This window comes from Amblyraja radiata, chromosome 33 (genome assembly GCF_010909765.2).
Source record: "Amblyraja radiata isolate CabotCenter1 chromosome 33, sAmbRad1.1.pri, whole genome shotgun sequence".
Classification (NCBI taxonomy): Eukaryota; Metazoa; Chordata; class Chondrichthyes; order Rajiformes; family Rajidae; genus Amblyraja; species Amblyraja radiata.
Window position 1 is genome coordinate 11,413,777 of NC_045988.1, and position 19,894 is coordinate 11,433,670.

The window sequence follows — 19,894 nt, forward strand, 5'->3', positions numbered from 1 at the left end:
ATTTCTGTTTGCTTCAAGGTGTTGGGAACACACACAAAAGTATGACATTGTTTCTATTTGTCTCTTGCATTACACCTGAAGGCAGCATTGTTGATGACAAATTTCTTGATTGCAATCTGATTTTTTAATTAAGTAAACCCAAGCAAGTCACAAACATTGACTGTAACTGGAAAATCATCACGCCATGAACTAGTTGAACCAGCTTCTTTGTTATAAACTTTAGGTATTCAATGGAATTATTTTCCACCATGCCAGCTATGCTAGCTTTCACAGTGGAACATATGGCCAGCGCATTTATTTAAGGCCGAGAAAGATAGTTTCTTGATTTGTACGGGTGTCAGAGGTTATGGGGAGAAGGCAGGAGAATAGGACAAGGGAGAGATAGATCCAGTGGCAGACTGAGTCTCAAAATATTGGTTGCCAGGAGACAAAGGGAGCCCACTTGATATAGGGGGCCCACTTCATCAGGGGCCCACTTGCCATCGGGCAAGCTGACACCCTGGCCAGTCCGCCACTGGATAGATCAACCATGATTGAATGGCAGAGTAGACGATGGGCCGAATGGCCTAATTCTACTCCTGTCACTTATGACGGTGTTAAAATAGAAAGCCCATTGCAATTTGATCAATGAAGCTAAAAATTGAGAACTAAAACACGTTCATTGATTTGTAAAATGTTGAGTGGAAATTTGACTGAGAAAATCCGAAGAATGAATGTAGTTTTCCCTCATCACTAGTTGCAGAGGTGTGTAAAAACAGGATACTGTCCAATTTTGGTTTGGTTAAATTGTCCCCAGTGTGAAGGATAGTGCTAGTGTTAAGGGGTGATCGTTGGTCGGCGCAGACATGGTGGGATGAAGGGCCAGTTTCTATGCAGTATCTTTAAGTTTGGGTTAATTTATGCAGACCGATTTAAATTTTCCAGTTTTTAGTTATTGAACATTCAGTCTCAGGAACAGGTATATTCACAAACAATTGTAACTTCCAATCAAGGATATCTGAATAGTTCTTTTTTTTTTTCACTTAAATTTTAATTGATTTTTCAGAGATATATATAAAACAGTGCAACATCATCACCATAAATAAAACAAAATAAGAAAAACAGAGATCCAAAAAAAAAAAGTAGATAGGGGAAAAAATAAAAGTAAATAAATAAAAAATTGTAATTAAAAAAGAAAAAACATTACATTGATTAGTTATCTGGAGATAATTCAATATTCATACACACATACCATCTAGTTCTATATAACACAATCTTCCCATATCTAGCTCGGCATTTATCTAATTGGTGTCATGGCTCAAATAAACGGTCCATTTTTTCCAGATCTTCTCAAATTAATTCTCCTTGGCTATGGAATATGTCAATTTCTCCATATTAAAGATGTCTCGCACAATTTCTAACCACTGTTCCTGTTTTGGACTTTTTTCATTAAGCCACTGCCTGGTAATGGTTTTCTTACTTGCTGCAAGCAAAACTTTAATCAAATATGTATCTTCTATTTTTACAATATCTTTAATACGCCCCAGATACATCACAGGGCAGGTATTTGGGATTTTATAACCCAAGATATTTTTTACATTTTCCCAGGCCTTATCTTTACGCAGTTCCAGAAAATATGCGCCTCCGTACTCCCACACAGCCTCCAGCAGTGTTGTTGGACAGCAAGTTGTCTGCTTTTTATTTTGGGCGTTATAAAAAAGCGAGATAGATTCTTCCAGCAAAATTCTCTCCATACTAGTGAGCTTGTGGATGAACATTGTGTTTCACACATTTGATACCATTCTTCTTCTGTTATTTGAATCTTTAATTCTGCTTCCCATTTTGTTTTTATGGAGAGCGTTGATTCTCCCCCGCTTCCCACCAGAGCTTGGTAGAAAGCAGAGATGACCCGAGACCCCTTCTGTTTGTATGCATCCACAATCACCTTGATCACATTATTTGAAGTTTCATCTAGTTCTGGCCTTATCTCTTTTGTACAGTAGTCTCTTAATTGCAAGTATCTAAAAAAATCTTTGTTTTTGTGACCATACTTTGACTTTAAATCTTGAATAGTTCTGAAGGCGTAATTTGTTGAATTCAGTCTAATGTGCTGTAGTGAAAAGCTTCTCATCCTGGATCTTGACAATGGGCGTCTTAACTCTATGGACACTACTTAATATCACTCAATTCAGAATCACAGCTGCAAGGGAGCAATATCACGCAGAATGGTTGCATAAGATTTATTTTTATTTTTTATTTTTAGAGAAACAGGCCCTTCAGCCCACCGAGTCTGCACTGACTAGCGATCCCCGCACATTAACACTATCCTACTAGTATGGACAATTCACACGCATGCACCAAGCCAATTAACCTACATACCTGTACGTCTTTGGAGTGTGGTAGGAAAACCGAAGATCTCGGAGGAAAAACTCATGCGATCACGGGGAGAACGTACGAACTCTGTACAGACAGCACCCCTAGTCGGTATTGAACTAGGGTCACTGGCGCTGAAGCTCTGTAAGGCAGCAACTCTACCACTGCGTTACTGTGGCCTCCCATGTCCTCACCCGGTTAGGTACGCAGAAACAAGGAATTATAGATGCTGATTTACACAAAAGGACACAAAGTGTTGGAGTAACTCAATGGGTTTCATATCGATTATGTAATTGTTCCATTATAATATTGAATTTGCGTGGAAAAAAATCTTTATTAGCCTCTCACACAAAGCGCGTCAACCATTGCTGATTCTTCCAATTCAAAGAAAAAAAATTTTAAAAATTGTACCGGATATAATGGGTATATATACACACATATTGCTGCCTTCAAATAGCTGCCTTCAATAAAATATATTCTGTTGTTAACTCTGCCTTGTGCAAATGATAGTACTTTCAGCAACACCATAGAAATTCAGACAAGACTGTAAAATGGATTATCACAAGCACTGTGACTGAGTTAAAAAAAAAGCCTTTCCTGCTTCTTTGTAGCAGTCAGCAATTTATAACTCGCCTTTACAATGCTGATGTGCCAGTCTCAGGCAGTGTTTCGTAGAAATCCGTGGGCTTGGATTCTGATGACACTTCTTCTGGTACAAACATACGTTCTTTTTATTCCTAGAAATCTGTTGCAATAAACATTCAGCCGAAATGTTAGGAATTTTTACGCAACATCCATGTAGCCACCTGTCAAGATCCTGAAAGACAGGAACAAAGAAAAGGGCGACTTTACATAACTTTTTGTTTTAACCATTTACACCTCACACTGCCTCGGCAAGGCCGGCAGCATAATCAAGGACGAGTCGCACCCTGGCCAATCCCTCTTCTCCCCTCTCCCATCAGGCAAAAGGTATAGAAGTGTGAAAACGCACACCACCAGATTCAGGGACAATTTCACCACAACCAGAGAACTGTGCTGAACTACTATCTACCTCTTTGATGACCCTCGGACTATCGTTGATCGGTCTTTGCTGGCATTACCTTGTACTACACATTGTTCCCTTATGTATCCAGACATTGTAAATGGATTGATTGTAATCATGTATTGTCTAAGTTAGTCCAGAATGTTAATAGTGTGGGTTTCTGCAGTGATATTACCAACTGGTTAGCACGCAACAAAAGCTTTTCACTGTACCTTGGTACACGTGACAATAAACTAAACTGAAACATTGCCGAGAAACATCCTAAACACGCGATTACATTCAAGCCTTAGACACCCACCTGCTTTGGGTCAGTTTAAGTAATAACAATTAACTAAAACATGCAAAAACAGCAGTTCAGGTACATACTGTGTGTATAGAATAGATTCCCCGATAAAATACAGATTTATCGATCAGTATTATTTGCTGACACGAAACTGTGGATACTGGTATCTGTCTGAAGAAGGGTTCCAACCCATCGCATGCCCATTTCTCTCCACAGATACTGGTTTCAGTCTGAAGAAGGATGCCAATCCATTGCCTACCCATTTCTCTCCACAGATACTGACTGGCATGCAGTGTTCTTCTGGCAGTCTGTTTATCTTTTTTATGCTGGTGATCAAGAAGAACTGATTGCACAACACCTGCCAGTCTGATGCGTCAGTTGGCAATAAATCACAGATCAGATAACGCTCTATGAAGTCAGTTTCAATTTGATTTAAGGATAAAGGTGTGGTGTAAGTGTGGAAGGGTTCGGAAGTGACTTTGAAGCACATTTCTCCATTTGTGGTACAAGTTACCATATTACCATTCAACGGTGTCAGGGAGCCATTCAGTACCATTGAGCAAGGTCATGAACCAATTTCAGGCTGGTTGTTGATTCACTGCTACAGGTTGTTTCTTATCATGAATGAGTATTTGATGCATGTTAGAGTCTTATGTTGTGTGGCAGGTACTGAAAAACTTTGAAATATGATATTTAACTTTTTCTTGTGTGTTGAGATTGAGGATGTTGCTTCCACTACGGTTTTGTAAGCTTTGAGGGACGTGAAGGGGCCAGTGTGAGAACTCTCTGCCTCGATTTAAAGGCTTTAGGAATCAGGAGTGAGTCACTCACCAGAGGAGAGCCAATTTTCCCTCATCTCGGACCTGCTCTATATTTAAAATTACAACCTTGGTACTTTTGTGGTTTGTCCAGAATGTTGATAGTGGGGGTTATTGCAGTGATATGTCTTTTAAGATCAAGGGTGGTTGCTTAGACTATCTTGCTGGAGGTGGCTACTGTCTGGTAGTGTGAATGATTCACCCTGCATGCCCAGACCCACCCAGCACTTTAGACTAGGACTCACCGTGCAGTTGGACAGAGGTTCCATTCCCATTTCCGATTGCTTCATTCCTGATAGACGTTGCATTTCTCCACTTGAGAGCTCCTGGCAACTGTGGGAGTTAAAAAGACCTTGGGAAATCAGAAACAAAATCACATCCAAGAGCATAGTAAAATACATTCAGGAACAGGCCATTCAGCCCTTCGAAGATCATTTAAAAATATAGCAGATCCTCTATTGCAATAGCATATTCCCATGATCTCCCTATACTCCTTCAATAAGATTCGCCTGGAGTCTTGTGTTCAGTTTTGGTCAATCTGCTATAGGAAAGATGCCATTATGCTGGAAAGGGTGCAGAGAAGATTTACAAAGATGTTGCAGGACTAAAAGGTTTGAGCTGTAGGGAGAGGTTGGACGGGATAGGACTTAACACCTTGGAACACAGGAGATTTAATTGTGATCTTAGAGGTGTATAAAATCACAAGGTGGATAGGGTGAAAAAAATGCACAAGGTCTTTTTCATAGCATTGGAGAAATCAAAAACTAGAGAGCCTAGGTTTGCGAGAGGGCAAAGATTTAGCAAGAACCCGAGGGGCAATCTTTTCACCCGGAGAATGGTGGGTATATGGAATATGTTGCAGGAGGAACTAGTCGGGGAAGGTACCCGCCCAAATGTTTTTTAAATGTTGTTATTGTTCCTGCCTCTACTACTTCCTCTGGCAACGTTGTAGAATATGGTTTTCACAAATGTACACTATTTTTGATTGACTTTAATGGACACCATATTTTCAAATATGCGATGAAATTTAATCATTTTAAAAATAGATAGAAATAATATCAGCATTTCAGGAAAATTAGCAGGTTTGAGATGTAGTGCAAAATAAATTCATCTTTGACAGGTGCTGGAAATCAGAAATACAAAACTGAGAATGGCAAGAATACTCAGGTCAGGCAGCACCTATAGGCAGGAAAACAGATCTGCTGCATGTTTTTCCGCACTTCCTGTGATCATCTTCAATGCAGACATTCACAAATGATGTAAACATACCCTCAATCTTTGCTTGAAAGAGTTTTGGCTTGTGAATGATAGGAGCAATAATGTATACAGTGTCAATTCCCCATACAAAAATGGGTGGCATGGTGGCTCAGCAGTAGAGTTGCTGCCTTCCAGCACCAGAGACCCAGGTTTGATCCCGACGACTGGTGCTGTCATTCTCCCCGCGACTGCGTGGGTTTTCTTTGAGATCTTCCTCCCACTCCAAAGAAAGACGTACCGGATTGTAGGTACATTGGCTTGGTATAAGTGTAAAATTGTCCCTAGTGTGCCTCATGTTAATCGCTGGTCTGTGCAGACTCGATGCGCCAAAGGGCCTGTTTCCGCACTGTATCTCTAAACTAAACTCTATATGATCCAGGGAAATGAGTAAAATTCCCAACGTGGTAGCTGGGCATTTAAGCTCAAGTAATCAAATAAATATGGAAAGTAGCATCAGTGCCTGTAAACATAAAACGGCTGGATTGTTGCAATAACCCATCTGATAGAGAATCAAAACAGGTCGTTCGGCCCAACTCGTCCATGCCGACCAATCTGATTCACTAATGTCCGCTCACTAGTGGAAGGGTCTAGGACTGGAGGTCATAGCCTCAGAATTAAAGGATTAAAGTTTTTTTAGGTAGGGGATGAGGAGGAATTTATTTGGAGGGTGGTGAATCTACGGAATTCTTTGCCACAGAAGGCTGTGGAGGCCAAGTCAATGGATATTTGTAAGGCAGAGATAGATTTGTGAATAGTATGGATGTCAGAGGTTATGGGGAGAAGGCAGGAGAATGGGGTTGAGAGGGAGAGGTAGATCAGCCATGATTAAATGGCAGAGTAGACTTGATGGATCGAATGACCTAACTCTACTCCTATCCCTTATGTCCTTATGACCGCCAGGGAAAGAAGCCTACTCTCCCTCTCCAGTCTGGTTTATTTCTGGTTATTTCTGATTCCAGAAGCACTGAAGTTGATCCACTCCTTACTGACTCCACAGTTCAGGGGCAATTAGGGATGGATTCTAAAGGGGCTGTCCCACTTGGGCGACCTAATCTGCGAGTTTAGAAGAGTGTCTTCAAACTTCAAACTCGCAGCATGGTCGGCACAAGGTCGCTGGAACTCTCCTTCATGCTCGAGGGAAGTTCCCGAATGCTCGTGGACTGAGCTTGGTCGCAGAAAATATTTCAGCATGTTGAAAAAAATTTTGCGAGTAAAATTTGATCAGCATGGTTCTTTTTGACTTGTAGTGCAGTGGATTGGGGTCACTATTTAGTTTCAGGCAGTCATGGGCAGCCGTAGGCAATCTCGGTCGCTGACCGGGTATTTTGATTGGCTCATTGGAGTTTACAGGACCAAGGAAAACCTGTGTGTGTGTGTGTGTGTGTGTGTGTGTGTGTGTGTGTGTGTGTGTGTGTGTGTGTGTGTGTGTGTGTGTGTGTGTGTGTGTGTGTGTGTGTGTGTGTGTGTGTGTGTGTGGTTAGCATGCAAGACAAACTTTTCACTGTACCTCGGTACACGTGATAATAAACTAAACTATTCCTAAAGACTGGTATCAACTTGTTCATGTTCTTTGCTTTGGCTTGAAATCATTGCCGATCTGTTCTGACTTGACTGTTGGCTCGAGATGCAAGAGACTGCAGATGCTGGAACCTGGAGCAAAAAAAACAGGAGGAACTCAACAGGTCAAGCAGCACCTGGAGGGGGAAAAGGAGTGGACGTTTCAGGTCAAGATTGTGCATCAGGACAGAGTGGTGAGGGGAGATAGTGTCAAAAGGGGAGGGAGAAGGGAAGGAGGGGTCAGTAATGACAGGTTGACTGAGGAGTGATGAGCAGATGAAGCCAGGCAGAGAGTAGGGGAAGGGTTGGTGTTGAGGGGCAGAGGCAGCTGGGCAATAGGTGGAAGCAGACAAGAGAAAAAAAAAAAAAATGGAGCCAGCTCACCCATCTACTTCAATCTCCATTCCTCCCCCATCAACCTACCCATCACCTTCACCCTTCCTAGTCACCCACTGACCCCATCTCATCCTTCACCCTGCCGCCCTCCCCCTCTTTACACTGATTATTTTTCTGCTTCACTTAGTTCCGATTCAGGATCTTAATCCGAAATGTCAACAGTTCCTTTTCTCCCACAAATGCTGCTTGACTGGCTGCGTTCTGCCATCTGTCTTTTTATTGATAGTTGGCTCCAGTTTTCTTAAGCGTGTAGGGGGGGGCCAAGGGGCGACCATATTGAGAAGTGCCCGATCATGGGGAGTGTAGATAAGGTTAATGCTCAGTCTTATTACCAGAGTAGAGGATTATAAAACTGGAGGGGGCAGTTCAAGAAGAGAGGGAAGAAATTTAAGTTGGACTGGAGGGCCAACTTTTTCCACTCAGAAGGTAGCCTATATTTGGAATGAGCTGCCAGAGGAAGCTATGGAAGCGGTAACAATTATAACTTTTAAAAGACATTTGGACAGATATGTATAGGAAGGGTTGAGAGCAATAGTGATGAAATGCAAGAAAATGAGATTAGCCCAGTGTGCGGATTTGGTTGGCGTGAACAGCGTGCCTGTTTTTCTGCTGTACAGCATGACGAACATTATAAAAGGGAGAATTCAGCAGCTGATGGTTTTGAATCCAAGAAAAATATTCAGCGTTGATGCTTGACTATGTTGTTTCATCATGTCCTTGGATAAACAGTACAAGTGTTTGTTCAGACCTGCGTGCTTGAGTGAAGGGTTTGGATAGATAATTGACACCTCACAATTTATCTATCAAGCGTTGAATTAATTGAAAAAACACAAATCCTTGGGAAGAGAGGAAAATTGCTCTCATCATATTTGTAAATTTCTTCTATATCCTTCAAAACAAACTATCAGCATATTTCAAAACATTATGTTTCATGACAGATATAATTGGAAAAGTTTTATCCATTAGTGTCAACAACAGTTAATTATTGGTGGCCGAGACTGTTCCCAAATCTGTCAAGGGACCTCAACAATCAGGTTACAAGTGCTCTTACTTTTATTTCTAACCGTTTTAACTATTTGTTCTCTCTGCCGGCTCTAAAAGTTATTAATACAGTTGGGTTAGGTGCAGGAAGTAAGGAAAACCATTGAAATCACATCCTAAGGGTCGAAGTGGTCGAAATCACATCCTAAGTGGTTGAAGCTGCCGCTGGAGGGCGGCAGCTTCGACCACCCCGGGCCGCGGTGTTTGAGCCGGCCCGTTTGCGGGGTTCGGTGAGCCGCGGGACTGTTTGTACCATCGCCCGGTGGGGTATCGCATCAGCGCAGAGGGAGAAGAGGAGGGAAGAGACTGCAGCCCTAAGATTTTTGCCTCCACCACAGTGAGGAGGTGCTTGGAGGACTCACTGTGGTGGATGTTAATTTGTGTTTATTGTTGTTTATTATTGTATTATTGTATGTATGACTGCAGGCACGAAATTTCGTTCAGACCGTAAGGTCTGAATGACAATAAAGGTAATTCTAATTCTAATTCTAAAAATCTGCAGCATATAGGAAGGAACTGCAGAAGCTTGTTTCAACTGAAGATAGACACAAAATGCTGGAGTAACTCAGTGGGACTGCAGCATCTCTGGAGAGGAATGGGTGACGTTTTGGGTCGAGATCCTTCTTTAACCCATTTCCACTCTTGGCCTGCTGAATCTATCTTCCCGGGTCCCAAACCTCCGTGCGTTTCCAGTGTGGTTCATGGAGAGCTTGAAGGATTCTTGCAGGTTCTTCCTGGAGGTTCCAATTTGCAAATTTGTGATCCCAATGTTGGCTACGCACACACCAATTAGAACCGCACATCCAAAACCATAGGTAAGGGGGAAAACCGTCTCCCAGTCGCCTCCTGGTGAGGATGTGACTATTCTCCAAGTCGCGTCCTCTCCCCCCTCCTCGCGGCCTACCAACTGGATTGGCGCGGCCTTTCCTGCCGGGGACCGGACCAGAACTCCAGCAGCGGCAGCGCAGCGCTGGATACATCATGGAGCGGGCGACGCCTCACCTGGGATCGCCATTGGAAGCTCCGAGTGCTGGGCCTGCTGCAACAACCTCGCGGGGCTGTGGTTTGAAGAGCTTCCAGCACGGGTGGCGCTGACTTCAACATCGCGGTGCCCTGGGGCCCTTTGCCGAGGGCCGCCAGCGTGGGTCTCCGCTCGGCGTGGCCTGTGGACTTCGGGAGCCGCGGACTCCAGTAGGAAGTGGCTGATTCGGAGGTCCAAGCTGCTGAGATTGTTCTCCCATTCTAACGTCGGAGTTCCATCATCCTGAGAGGGCCTGAGCACCGGGCCATCCGTAGTGGCGACGGCGGAGGGCTCGGGAGGCTCCAACCACGAGTGTACATCAAAGAACATCAAAGAGGAGGATGACTGAACTTTGGGCCTTCCCTCACAGTAGGAAACTTTGATTATCTGTGCAGGGGATGTTTATGTCAAAATACTATCGTGTTTTGTTCTTTTTTTTATTCGTATGGCTGTATGGTGACCCCAAATTTCACTGTACCAATAGGTGCATGTGACAATAAATGTCTCTTGAATCTCTTGAATTGTCAAAGGACACCCTCAATCTCTGGGTCCTTTCACAATTCAAACACTCAAAACAGTGCAAAGCCATCTGAATAACAAACAGGTTATTTTGTTTTTTTGGACAGACGTCCATAAATAGATTTTGCCCTCAAGTCAGAAAATACGCACAAAAAAACCTCACCACGGCAATGAATGGAGCCAAAAGCACAAGATTAATGCCAGAGAACTGTTTTTAGAAGTGAGAGAGGGGAAACCAGTTCTGCCATTCATAGGATCAAACATCAGAATGTAGTTTGGACTTTTGAAGTTATGGGAGCCCACTCTTATGCAACCTGTTTTGCCCAAGGTTAAGAACACTCAATTTACTTCCCCAAGTCAGTTTGTTAACCTGGTGCAGGTGTGTAATTCAATAAAGCAAGCACCAGCAAGTACCTGTAGTCCATGCACCCTTTGTGATCCAAACACATCGCAAGCAGGCAAATTATAGAACAATCCTCATGGAAAGATGTACCTGCTGGAAAAAAAGTTTGTTGGTAATATGGATTTTTTTTAATTTCCAAAAAACAACTTTATTCAAAATAAAAAATGTATACAACATAAAAACTGTGCAAAAAGTCTTCAGATACTCTCAGCATCTCATACAAACGTTTGTGTCACACTGAGTAGTGTTTGCACATATCTTGAAACAAAACAAATCTCTCTTGCCACTCGAGTTACTCCCTGGAGTGATAATCCCTTCCCTTGTTTGTGGGGTATCCCACTGGACTGCCCCTCAATGTCCAGCAGCAACCTAGATTGTGGTCCTCCCTCGCAGAACCTTGGTGTTGGCTGCACCGGGCTTCAGTGCATCCTTCAGTACGTACTCCTGCAGTCTGGAATATGCCAGTCGGCAACATTCCTTGATAGACAATGGCCTGTGTTGGAAGACCAACAGGTTTCGGGGCAGAAAGGCACCAAAGAGTGTCTTTCATGGATTGTCTTCCAGCAGCATTGGATGGCCATCTCCGAATATATCCCTGGGAAGAGGTGTTCTCCGATACAGAGCTGTTTGGGATAAACCATGGCAAGGACCCTTGCATCATTCTCCAGATCTTCTTTGCAAATCCACACTCTGTGAAGAGGTGGGAAAACGTCTCCTCTCCATTGCAGCCCTTCTTATAGTTAGTAAGATTCCAAAGATACAGGATGGATCCGACTGGGAAAGCCCCTCTCACCGTCAGGCAATGTCTTGGCCAGTTATGGCAAAGTGGTATTAGTAATATGTGGTAGACAAAAAGCTGGAGACACATCAGCAGTTGAGGCCGCATCTATGGAGCGAAGGAATGGGTGACGTTTCGGGTCGAGACCCTTTGTGAAATAGGCCTGGGATTCATAAGCAAGCGTAAAGGAATATTTAGTCTTTGTTGGTTCAACATAGGATGTTTCTTGAACAATTAGCATCACACAAGACTTGGGCATTATCCTCAGTAGAGGATTACTCAAACAGATGGTCCAGCCAGTTACGGAATTAATTTAGTCTTTTAACATTTGGGTCAAATAAGCAAAAGATTATTGTTCCAGAAAATAAAGATGCATAACACCATGGCAACCTGAACAACAAGTCTTAAGCCTCACTTGAGTAAGCCTCCGTGAAGAACTGGGTAGCAGAACAAAAAAATAACCCCATTCAAAGCAAGCAGCCTGCACCTCATTGTAAAATATCAGTTTCTGCAACATTTTTAAACCATCAAAATGAAGAGTTTTCAGAAATGCCAATACATCCATATAACCATACCATATAACCATATAACAATTACAGCACGGAAACAGGCCATCTCGGCCCTACAAGTCCGTGCCGAACAATTATTGCTCGAATCCCAGGCTTTATTTTGTAAAGAAAAACATGTATTTTCTACAGCACATTCAACATCTGTTTCAAAATGCCCCAAAGCATGGGAGAGTAAATAACGTCACGCTTAAAATGCGGTCACTGGTTTAACAAATGAAAACCAGCAGCCGGTTAAACACGGCAAGGTCGACACAGTGGCACAGTTGGTAAAGTTGCTACCTCACAGCACCAGAGATCCAGGTTCAATCCTGACCTCGGATGCTGGTTGTATGGAGTTTACATGTTCTCCCCGTGACCACATGGGTTTGCTCCCATATCCCCAAGACGTGCGGATTTGTAGGTGAATTGGCCTCTAAAATTGCCCCTAGTGTTGGGAATGGATGAGAAAGTGGGATAACAGAACTAGTGTGAACAGTGATCAGTAGCTGCATGGATTCACTGGGCTAAAGGGACCTCTTTCTGTGCTGTATCTCCATCTCTAAACTAAAGTTTCCACAAACAGCAACTTTGACACCAACAATGAACCACGTCATTTAGAAAATAAGGTGAAATTACCCGAATTCCCTCAACAGTTGCAAAGAATTTGATACCAATGTCACAAGAGCAATTTGAACTGCACACACTAAAATCCTGGAAGCGCTTGAAAGAAAGCAAGTCATGGGACACAAAAGCATAACTTATGCATAGATTAGAGTCTTGTTACACCATTGACATAGGTAATGCCATGAAACTAATAGGAAGCAAACCCAGCTGTACCATGTTATATTCATATGGGGTCATTAACACTGTAAATTAACCCAGGGCACTTTAAGCAATTTATAAAATCAAACTACAAACCCATTGTTGCTGTTAATCTAAAAATCGAAACTGAATATAGAGGCAAAGAACTGCAGATGTCAGTTAATACACAAAAGAATACAAAACGCTGGACTAACTCAGCGGGTCATGCAGCATCACTGGGGAACATGGTTAGGTGATGTTTCTGGTCGAGACCCTTCTTCAGACTGATTATTTTGGGTTGGGGTGGAAAAGAAAGGTGGAGAAGGGGAGAGGCCGGACAAAGAGTAGACACAGGCGAAGGAGGTTTTCAACAGGCAGGAGAGGACGTACTGGTGGGGAGCAGGGGAGGGAAGGTGGATTTAGATAGAGGTTACCCAAAATTGGAAATGTCAATGTCCATACTGTTGGGTTTCACGATACTTAAGGGAATACGAGATGCAGTTGCTCCAGTATGCATGTGGCCTCTCTCTGGCAATGGTGGGACCTAGGACAGAAAGGTCGGCATGGAAATAGGAAGGGGAGCTAAAATGGTGGCAACCAGGAGATTTAGTGGGCCTTGGCAGACTGAGTGCAAGTGTTCAGCGAAACGCTTGCTCAATCTACACTTAGTCTTGCTGATGTACAGGATGTCACATCGGGAAAACCAAATGTAGTAGATGAGTGGAGATGCATGTGAACCACCGCCTCGCCTGGAAAGATTGCCAGGATCCCTGGATGGAGTCGAAGGAGGAGTTAGAAGGTGTTACATGGCTTGTGGTTGCAAGGGAAACTACCTGGTGAAGGGGTGGTTTGGGGGCGAAGGTAAGAGTGAACCAAGGAGTTACAGGCAGAGCGGTCTCTGTAGAAGGGGGAAAGGGGTGGAGCCGGGAACTTGTGACTGGTGGAGGGATCATGATGGAGGTGGCAGAAATGTCACAATATGATGTATTGGATGTGGAGGCTGATGGGGAACCAGGGGAACTATCCTTCTTCCTTCTGCAGGGAGGGGGAGCAAGAGCAGAACTGCGAGACAGAGGAGATGCAGGTGAGGGATCCATCTATGACAGTGGTTGTGGGTGGGGGGGGGGGGGGGGGACACACCCATTTAGGAAAGAACGAGAACATCTTGGATGTTCTAGAATGGAAAGTCTCACCCTAGGAGCAGATGTGGCAGAGATAGAGAGTAGGGAATGGAGTCTGCAAAAAGCAGGGTGGGAGGAAGTGTAGTTCAGATAACTGTGGGAATCAGTAGAATATGCTGGAAATACTCAACAGTTGAGGCCAAATATATACGGTAAAGAATCATGTTAATGTTTCAGATCAAAGATCCATCATCAGACATTGGGAGGAGATAAAAGTGTGTTAAGCTTTGGGGTCAGGTCGGGGGGGGGGAGTTCCCATCCGCCACGGGTACCATGTAATCCCGTGCTACCTGCTCCATTTAGTCGGCGACTAAACCGTCTCCCCCACCTGGTTTGCCAGGTGAGGAGGGGGCTGTGGATCCCCAGCAGGACCAAAAACAAGACCCGTCAAAGGGCGGATGAGCTCCTAGCGAGCCAATGGCCATCCACACTTCAGTAGAAGTTGCGATCACTGTCATACATAGCATTGTAAGGAACCGTGCCCATTGATGTTTTAAGCTGTATAGAGGGTTGGGGGATGGGGGTTCCTCTGCCAAGGTAAAAACCTGGGAGACCTTGAGGATGAACAAGGTTACCTGGTCCATGAGTGAATGGGATCAGTCAGAGACTGAGAATGAGTTGAACGGAGAATGAGAACATAGACAAAAGAATGCCAGCTGAAAGACATGCCTCGTGGTTGACTGGCCACGTACTCCACATGATGTTGGCAGATTCTTCACGTGTGCCAAGATAACTTTGCGTGCTATCTAGTCAAAACATATCACGCACGAGGACAATCAATCCACACGCAAATACAACAGGTAGCGCAATGGAAAAAAACCTATAATGTGGAATATATTGTTACAGCTGTGCCTTTACAAACAAAGATTTAAAAAATACAATAGCTGTAAAGAGAGATTGGGGCTACACCCATAGCTTCCGAGAAGTCAATTCTGTTGTTTGCCAGTGAGGAAGAAGCTATTCCTGAATCTGGTTCAGACTTTTTATCTTCTGCTTGACAGGTGGAGGTGACAGAGATAATGATTATGAGATAATGTGTAAAATGGTGTTTTGCTAACTCTCCCGTGGCAGCGTGGAGTGTGGATGGAGTCAATGGGGAGGGTTAGTCTGTGTGATGGATTGGGCAAAAGCCACAACTCTGCAATTTCTTGCAGTCTTGGGCAGAGCTCTTTGCCAAACCAAGCGAAAAACTGGATATGGAGGCGAGGATATCTGGAGATGAGAAGCTGATTTACATTGGAATCATTGCCAAATGAGCAGCCAAAGCCATCCTGCAAGTACAGGGAGTGTTCTGGCAAATCATCTGCTGATCAATTACCTGTCAGAATAGCTGTCACCCCATGCCATGAAAAGTGTTAGGAAAGTAAACAAGGAAGGAAAATGGCATCCCGACAGGGTGCTTTCTACTTCCAGAGAAGAAAAAAAGAAAGAAAACAAGCCAGGCATCTCCAACATTGGCCGCACAGTGGCGCAGCGGTAGAGTTGCTGCCTTACAGCTCCAGAGACCTGGGTTTGATCCCGACACGGGTGCTTGTCTGTACGGCATGTGTATGTTCTCCCTGTGGCCTGTGTGGGTTTTCTCCGGGATCTCCGGTTTCCTTCAAAGACGTACAAGTTTTTAGGCTAATTGTCCTGGTATGATTGTAAATCATCTCTAGTGGGTGTAGGATGGTGCACGTGTGCAGGGATCGCTGGTTGGCGCACACTCGGTGGACCGAAGGGCCTGTATCCACGCTGTATCTCTGAACTAAACTAAACCCACCCACCGCAACATGCACCTCTGCTGCATCCAAACAAAGTCCCTTATATCCAATGTACACAAAAATGCTGGAGAAACTCAGCGGGTGCAGCAGCATCTATGGAGTGAAGGAAATAGGCAACGTTTCGGGCCGAAACCCTTCTTCAGATGCTGCTCCACCCGCTGAGTTTCTCCAGCATTTTTGTGTACCTTCGATTTTCCAGCATCTGCAGTTCCTTCTTAAACTCCTTCTATCCAATGCTGGCCTTCACAAAGCCCATAGAATGGCAGTTTGACAAGTTGTCCACAACACAGATAGGGACCACCCAAGACGAAAGAGATTACACATCAAGGCCGCAAGCAGCTCAGGGGACACAAGGAACTGCAGATGCTGACTTCCATGAAAAAGAGACAGTGCTGGATAAGTCATTGGCTCAGGCAACATCTTTGGAGGACATGGATAGGTGACATTTCAGGTTGGGACCTTTCTTCAGACCGGATGTTCGAATGGGAAGTGCATAGAAATGTTAGGATAAGATGGGGCTAGACGAGATTAGAGATTAGGCCGGTCACGGTGGTGCAGAGGTAGAGTTGCTGCCTTACAACGAATGCAGCGCCGGAGACCCGGGTTTGATCCCGATTATGGGTGCGGTCTGTACGGAGTTCCCACATTTTCCCCATGCTCTGCGTGGGTTTTCCCCAAGATCTTCAGTTTCCTCTCACACTCCAAAGACGTACAGGTTTATTGGTTAATTGGCTTGGTAAATGTAAAAATTGTCCCAAGTGGGTGTAGGATAGTGTTAATGTGCGGGGATCGCTGGTCGGTGCGGACTCAGTGGGCCAAAGGGCCCGTTTCCGCGCTGTATCTCTAAACTAAACTAAAAAAAAAGATATGGAGGCGAGGATATCTGGAGATGAGAAGCTGATTTACACAGGAATCATTGCCAAATGAGCAGCCAAAGTCAGCCAGCAAGTACAGGGAGTGTTCTGGCAAATCATCTACTGATCAATTACCTGTCAGAATAGCTGACACCCCATGCCATGAAAAGTGTTAGGTAAGTAAACAAGGAAGGAAAATTGCAGATACAATCTTAAACCTGAGGGGTAAAAGCAAACATTCTAAATATTTAAGATAACTTGTTTTGGTTTTATTGAGTTTCTGCGAACATTTGAGCTCCACCCTTGGAGAGTATGACAATGTCTTCAGGATCGTATGGAGAAAATTTTCTAAAGTCATCTCCAGAATAGCTTAAAAGCAAGGACACCCATGTTAGACTCCTATTTATAGATATATATCTCTGCCTTCAACACCATAATCCTGTCCAAAATCATCTGCATACTCCAGGGCACAGAAACCAACTCCCCCCCCCCCCCCCTCTACCACTGGATCCTCAACTTTCTGACAACTTCCATTGTCCATGCAATAAGCGAGTTCAGTATTCCGAAAAACACAAGGAATCATGGGATTTGTCAAAGGTCATTCGTGATAAAGAAAAAGCGAACAAAGCACTGGCTGTATAGACTGTGTATAAATTGTTAAGTATTCCACCAATTAATTAATCTAGAATTCCGTCAACTCAATAGCGGACAGTCGTCGCTCTTTTATGAACATTAATTTGATCTTATTTCTATCTCACTTCACAAACCCACCCTCTGGAATTCCACAGAACCTCTCCCGGCAGCGTTGGAGGACATTCCCCCTCTCTCTCTCCCCCCGAGGGGGTTAACCGACGGCCACTGGATAAGGTGAGAGGTGCAGCTGACAGTCCCCGGCCCATCGGGGAACGGGTTCCTCGGGAGTTGGAGCAGAGTTGAGTTGCAGTTAGCACTTCTTCTCCGCGCTGGCTGTACGCCTGGGGCTACCACTGCTCCGGGCCGGTGTCCCATCGCCCTGGACATCCCGGCTGCCCCCAGACAGGGACGGGACACTCGGGTGCGGACGGTAGTGAGATCACCCTTTCGCACTCGTTCTACATCATCTAACTCCAGTAGCAATTAAACACGCCGGAGTCCCGGGTTCGATCCGGACCACAGATGAAACACAGGTCTGTATACACGCAGCAGCTCAGCTGCCGTGAATGTTTATCTCGAGTGACCTATGACCTGGGCATGCGCAGTTGAAATACCGTACTCACTTATTGATGTGCTACAATGCTGAGAACTATTTCTACACTCTGCATCTTCCCCTTTACTGAATCTATTATACTCCAGTTTTATTTATATTCATGGTATACCTGATCTGTTTGCATAGCATTCAAAACAAAGCTTTTCACTGCATATTGGTACATGTGACAATAGCAAAGCTGAAGAGTAAATCATTGCAAAGCTCGAAGAGCTGTTTTTGTTCAGTCTTTGAGCAAATAACACATGGGGAAGTTCCACTTGGCCCATTCCAAATCACAAGATTTAGCTCAAGTGAATAAGATTTTGTTTCATTGACCAGAGAGGCAGAATTGCCAGAGAAACCTCTCTCCCACCAACACCTTGGATCCCATGTGATCTAACCTTCCAGAGCAGCCCACCATGTGGCACCATGCCGAATGCCTTTCTGAAATTCATGTACAACTCTGCCCTCATTGATTTTGTTGAAGACGAGACCAAAACGGTCGATCAGATTTGTGAGACACGACCTCCCACGTACAAAACTACGCTGACTATCCATAATCAGCCCTTGCCCATCCAAATGCCTGTATAACCTATCCCGCAGAATACCCTCCAGAAGAGAGTACATTTTAAGATTAATATGATAGCCAGAGGAAGCAATTACAACTTACAAAATACATTTAGACAGATGTATAGAAAGGAAGGGTTTAATCCGATATGGGCCAAATGCTTGCAACTCAGTGGGCCAACATGGGCTGAAGGGCTTGTTTCCATACTGTAAAACTCTCTGGCTAGTACCATGGGATTCAACTTTAATAAACATTTCTCATTTGAAAGTGGGATTTATTCTATGAAAGATATGTCAAATTGCACCATTAAGTATAGAAATGTCCTTGTGATGTGATGATACGTATAATCGTCAGATGACTGAAGATTGTTAAAACAGTTGATGAACACAGCTTTTCATTATAAAGTCTTTAGGTCAAATAAAAATATCAATGGTCACGTCAATTCTGAGCGACTTTGAAGTATTAACCATAATTTTCCTTTCCAAAACATACAGTACTGGACTATGTTAGCAAGTCAGGTGCCATCTGTGGTGGGAATGGATGGATGGCATTTTGGGTTGGGACCCCTCCCACTTTAGTTTGGAAACTAGGCCATTTGGCCCAACAAAATGCAAACAAGGAGCAAACAAAATGCATAGGAAGCAACTGCAGATGCTGGTTTATACCAGAGAGAGAGAGACACAAAATGCTGGGGTATCTCAAATGAACAGGCAGCACCTCTGGAGAGAAGGAATGGGTGATGTTTCGGGATGGACGACCCAAAACATCCCCCATTCCTTCTCTCTGGAGATGTTGCCTGTTCCGCTGAGGTACTCCAGCATGTTGTGTCTATCCAACATGTACAGCAACAACTATAACTAACATTATTTAATCTTGCATTGTACCTTGAGAGTGGCCAAGCAGAGAGCAACACAGCAGGAGTTGCATTGTTCTGGGAATAATCCTCCAAGTCAGCTGACTGTGCTCCTTTCCTGACACCATCCCATTTTGTTTCATTTCATCCAGAAAATCTGCTTCGCTTCAAACCAGAAAACTACTAAACATAAGCAGCTAAGTCAAATAAATGTAACCCTGCTCCACACCTATACTGCGTTATAAATGTTCCCCTGTGGAAATGAAGACCTGCACGAGATGTTCTCACAATGATTGCATTTAATCAGCTTCATTAACTATTTATTCTCGCCTGGAGTGAAATAACAAACTGGACTCAGGTGAGGCAGGGTTGATTGGCTGTTGAATCCACCTCCCAGTTGCCAGTTTTTTCCTCGCCTCGCCCCTTCCTCTCACCTCTCCTGATCAGCTCTCTCCTCTCAACTCAATCAGCCTGAAGAAATGCCCAGAATGACCCAAAATGTCATCTGTCCTTATTCCTTCACAGATTTATTATTTAGATCTTCAGCATGGAAGCGGGCCCTTTGGCCCATGGATTTCACACCCACCATTGATCAAAATGGGGTTGACAGAATAGAGACACACATAAGGTCACG

General features: G+C 44.0%; 1 protein-coding gene across 1 annotated transcript in view; it reads right to left on the reverse strand.

The window, feature by feature from the left end:
• Positions 1–19,536, reverse strand: part of LOC116991162 — a 37,488-nt gene extending 17,952 nt beyond the window's left edge. The window contains exons 1-4 of the mRNA XM_033049531.1: positions 19,292–19,536; positions 10,701–10,779; positions 4,741–4,828; positions 2,992–3,169 (exon numbers count right to left, since the gene is read on the reverse strand). Coding sequence (XP_032905422.1) covers positions 2,992–3,169; positions 4,741–4,828; positions 10,701–10,779; positions 19,292–19,403 — 457 coding nt within the window. The 5' untranslated portion in view covers positions 19,404–19,536. The remainder of the gene's footprint in view (positions 1–2,991; positions 3,170–4,740; positions 4,829–10,700; positions 10,780–19,291) is intronic.
• Between the last annotated feature and the right edge of the window lie 358 nt (positions 19,537–19,894).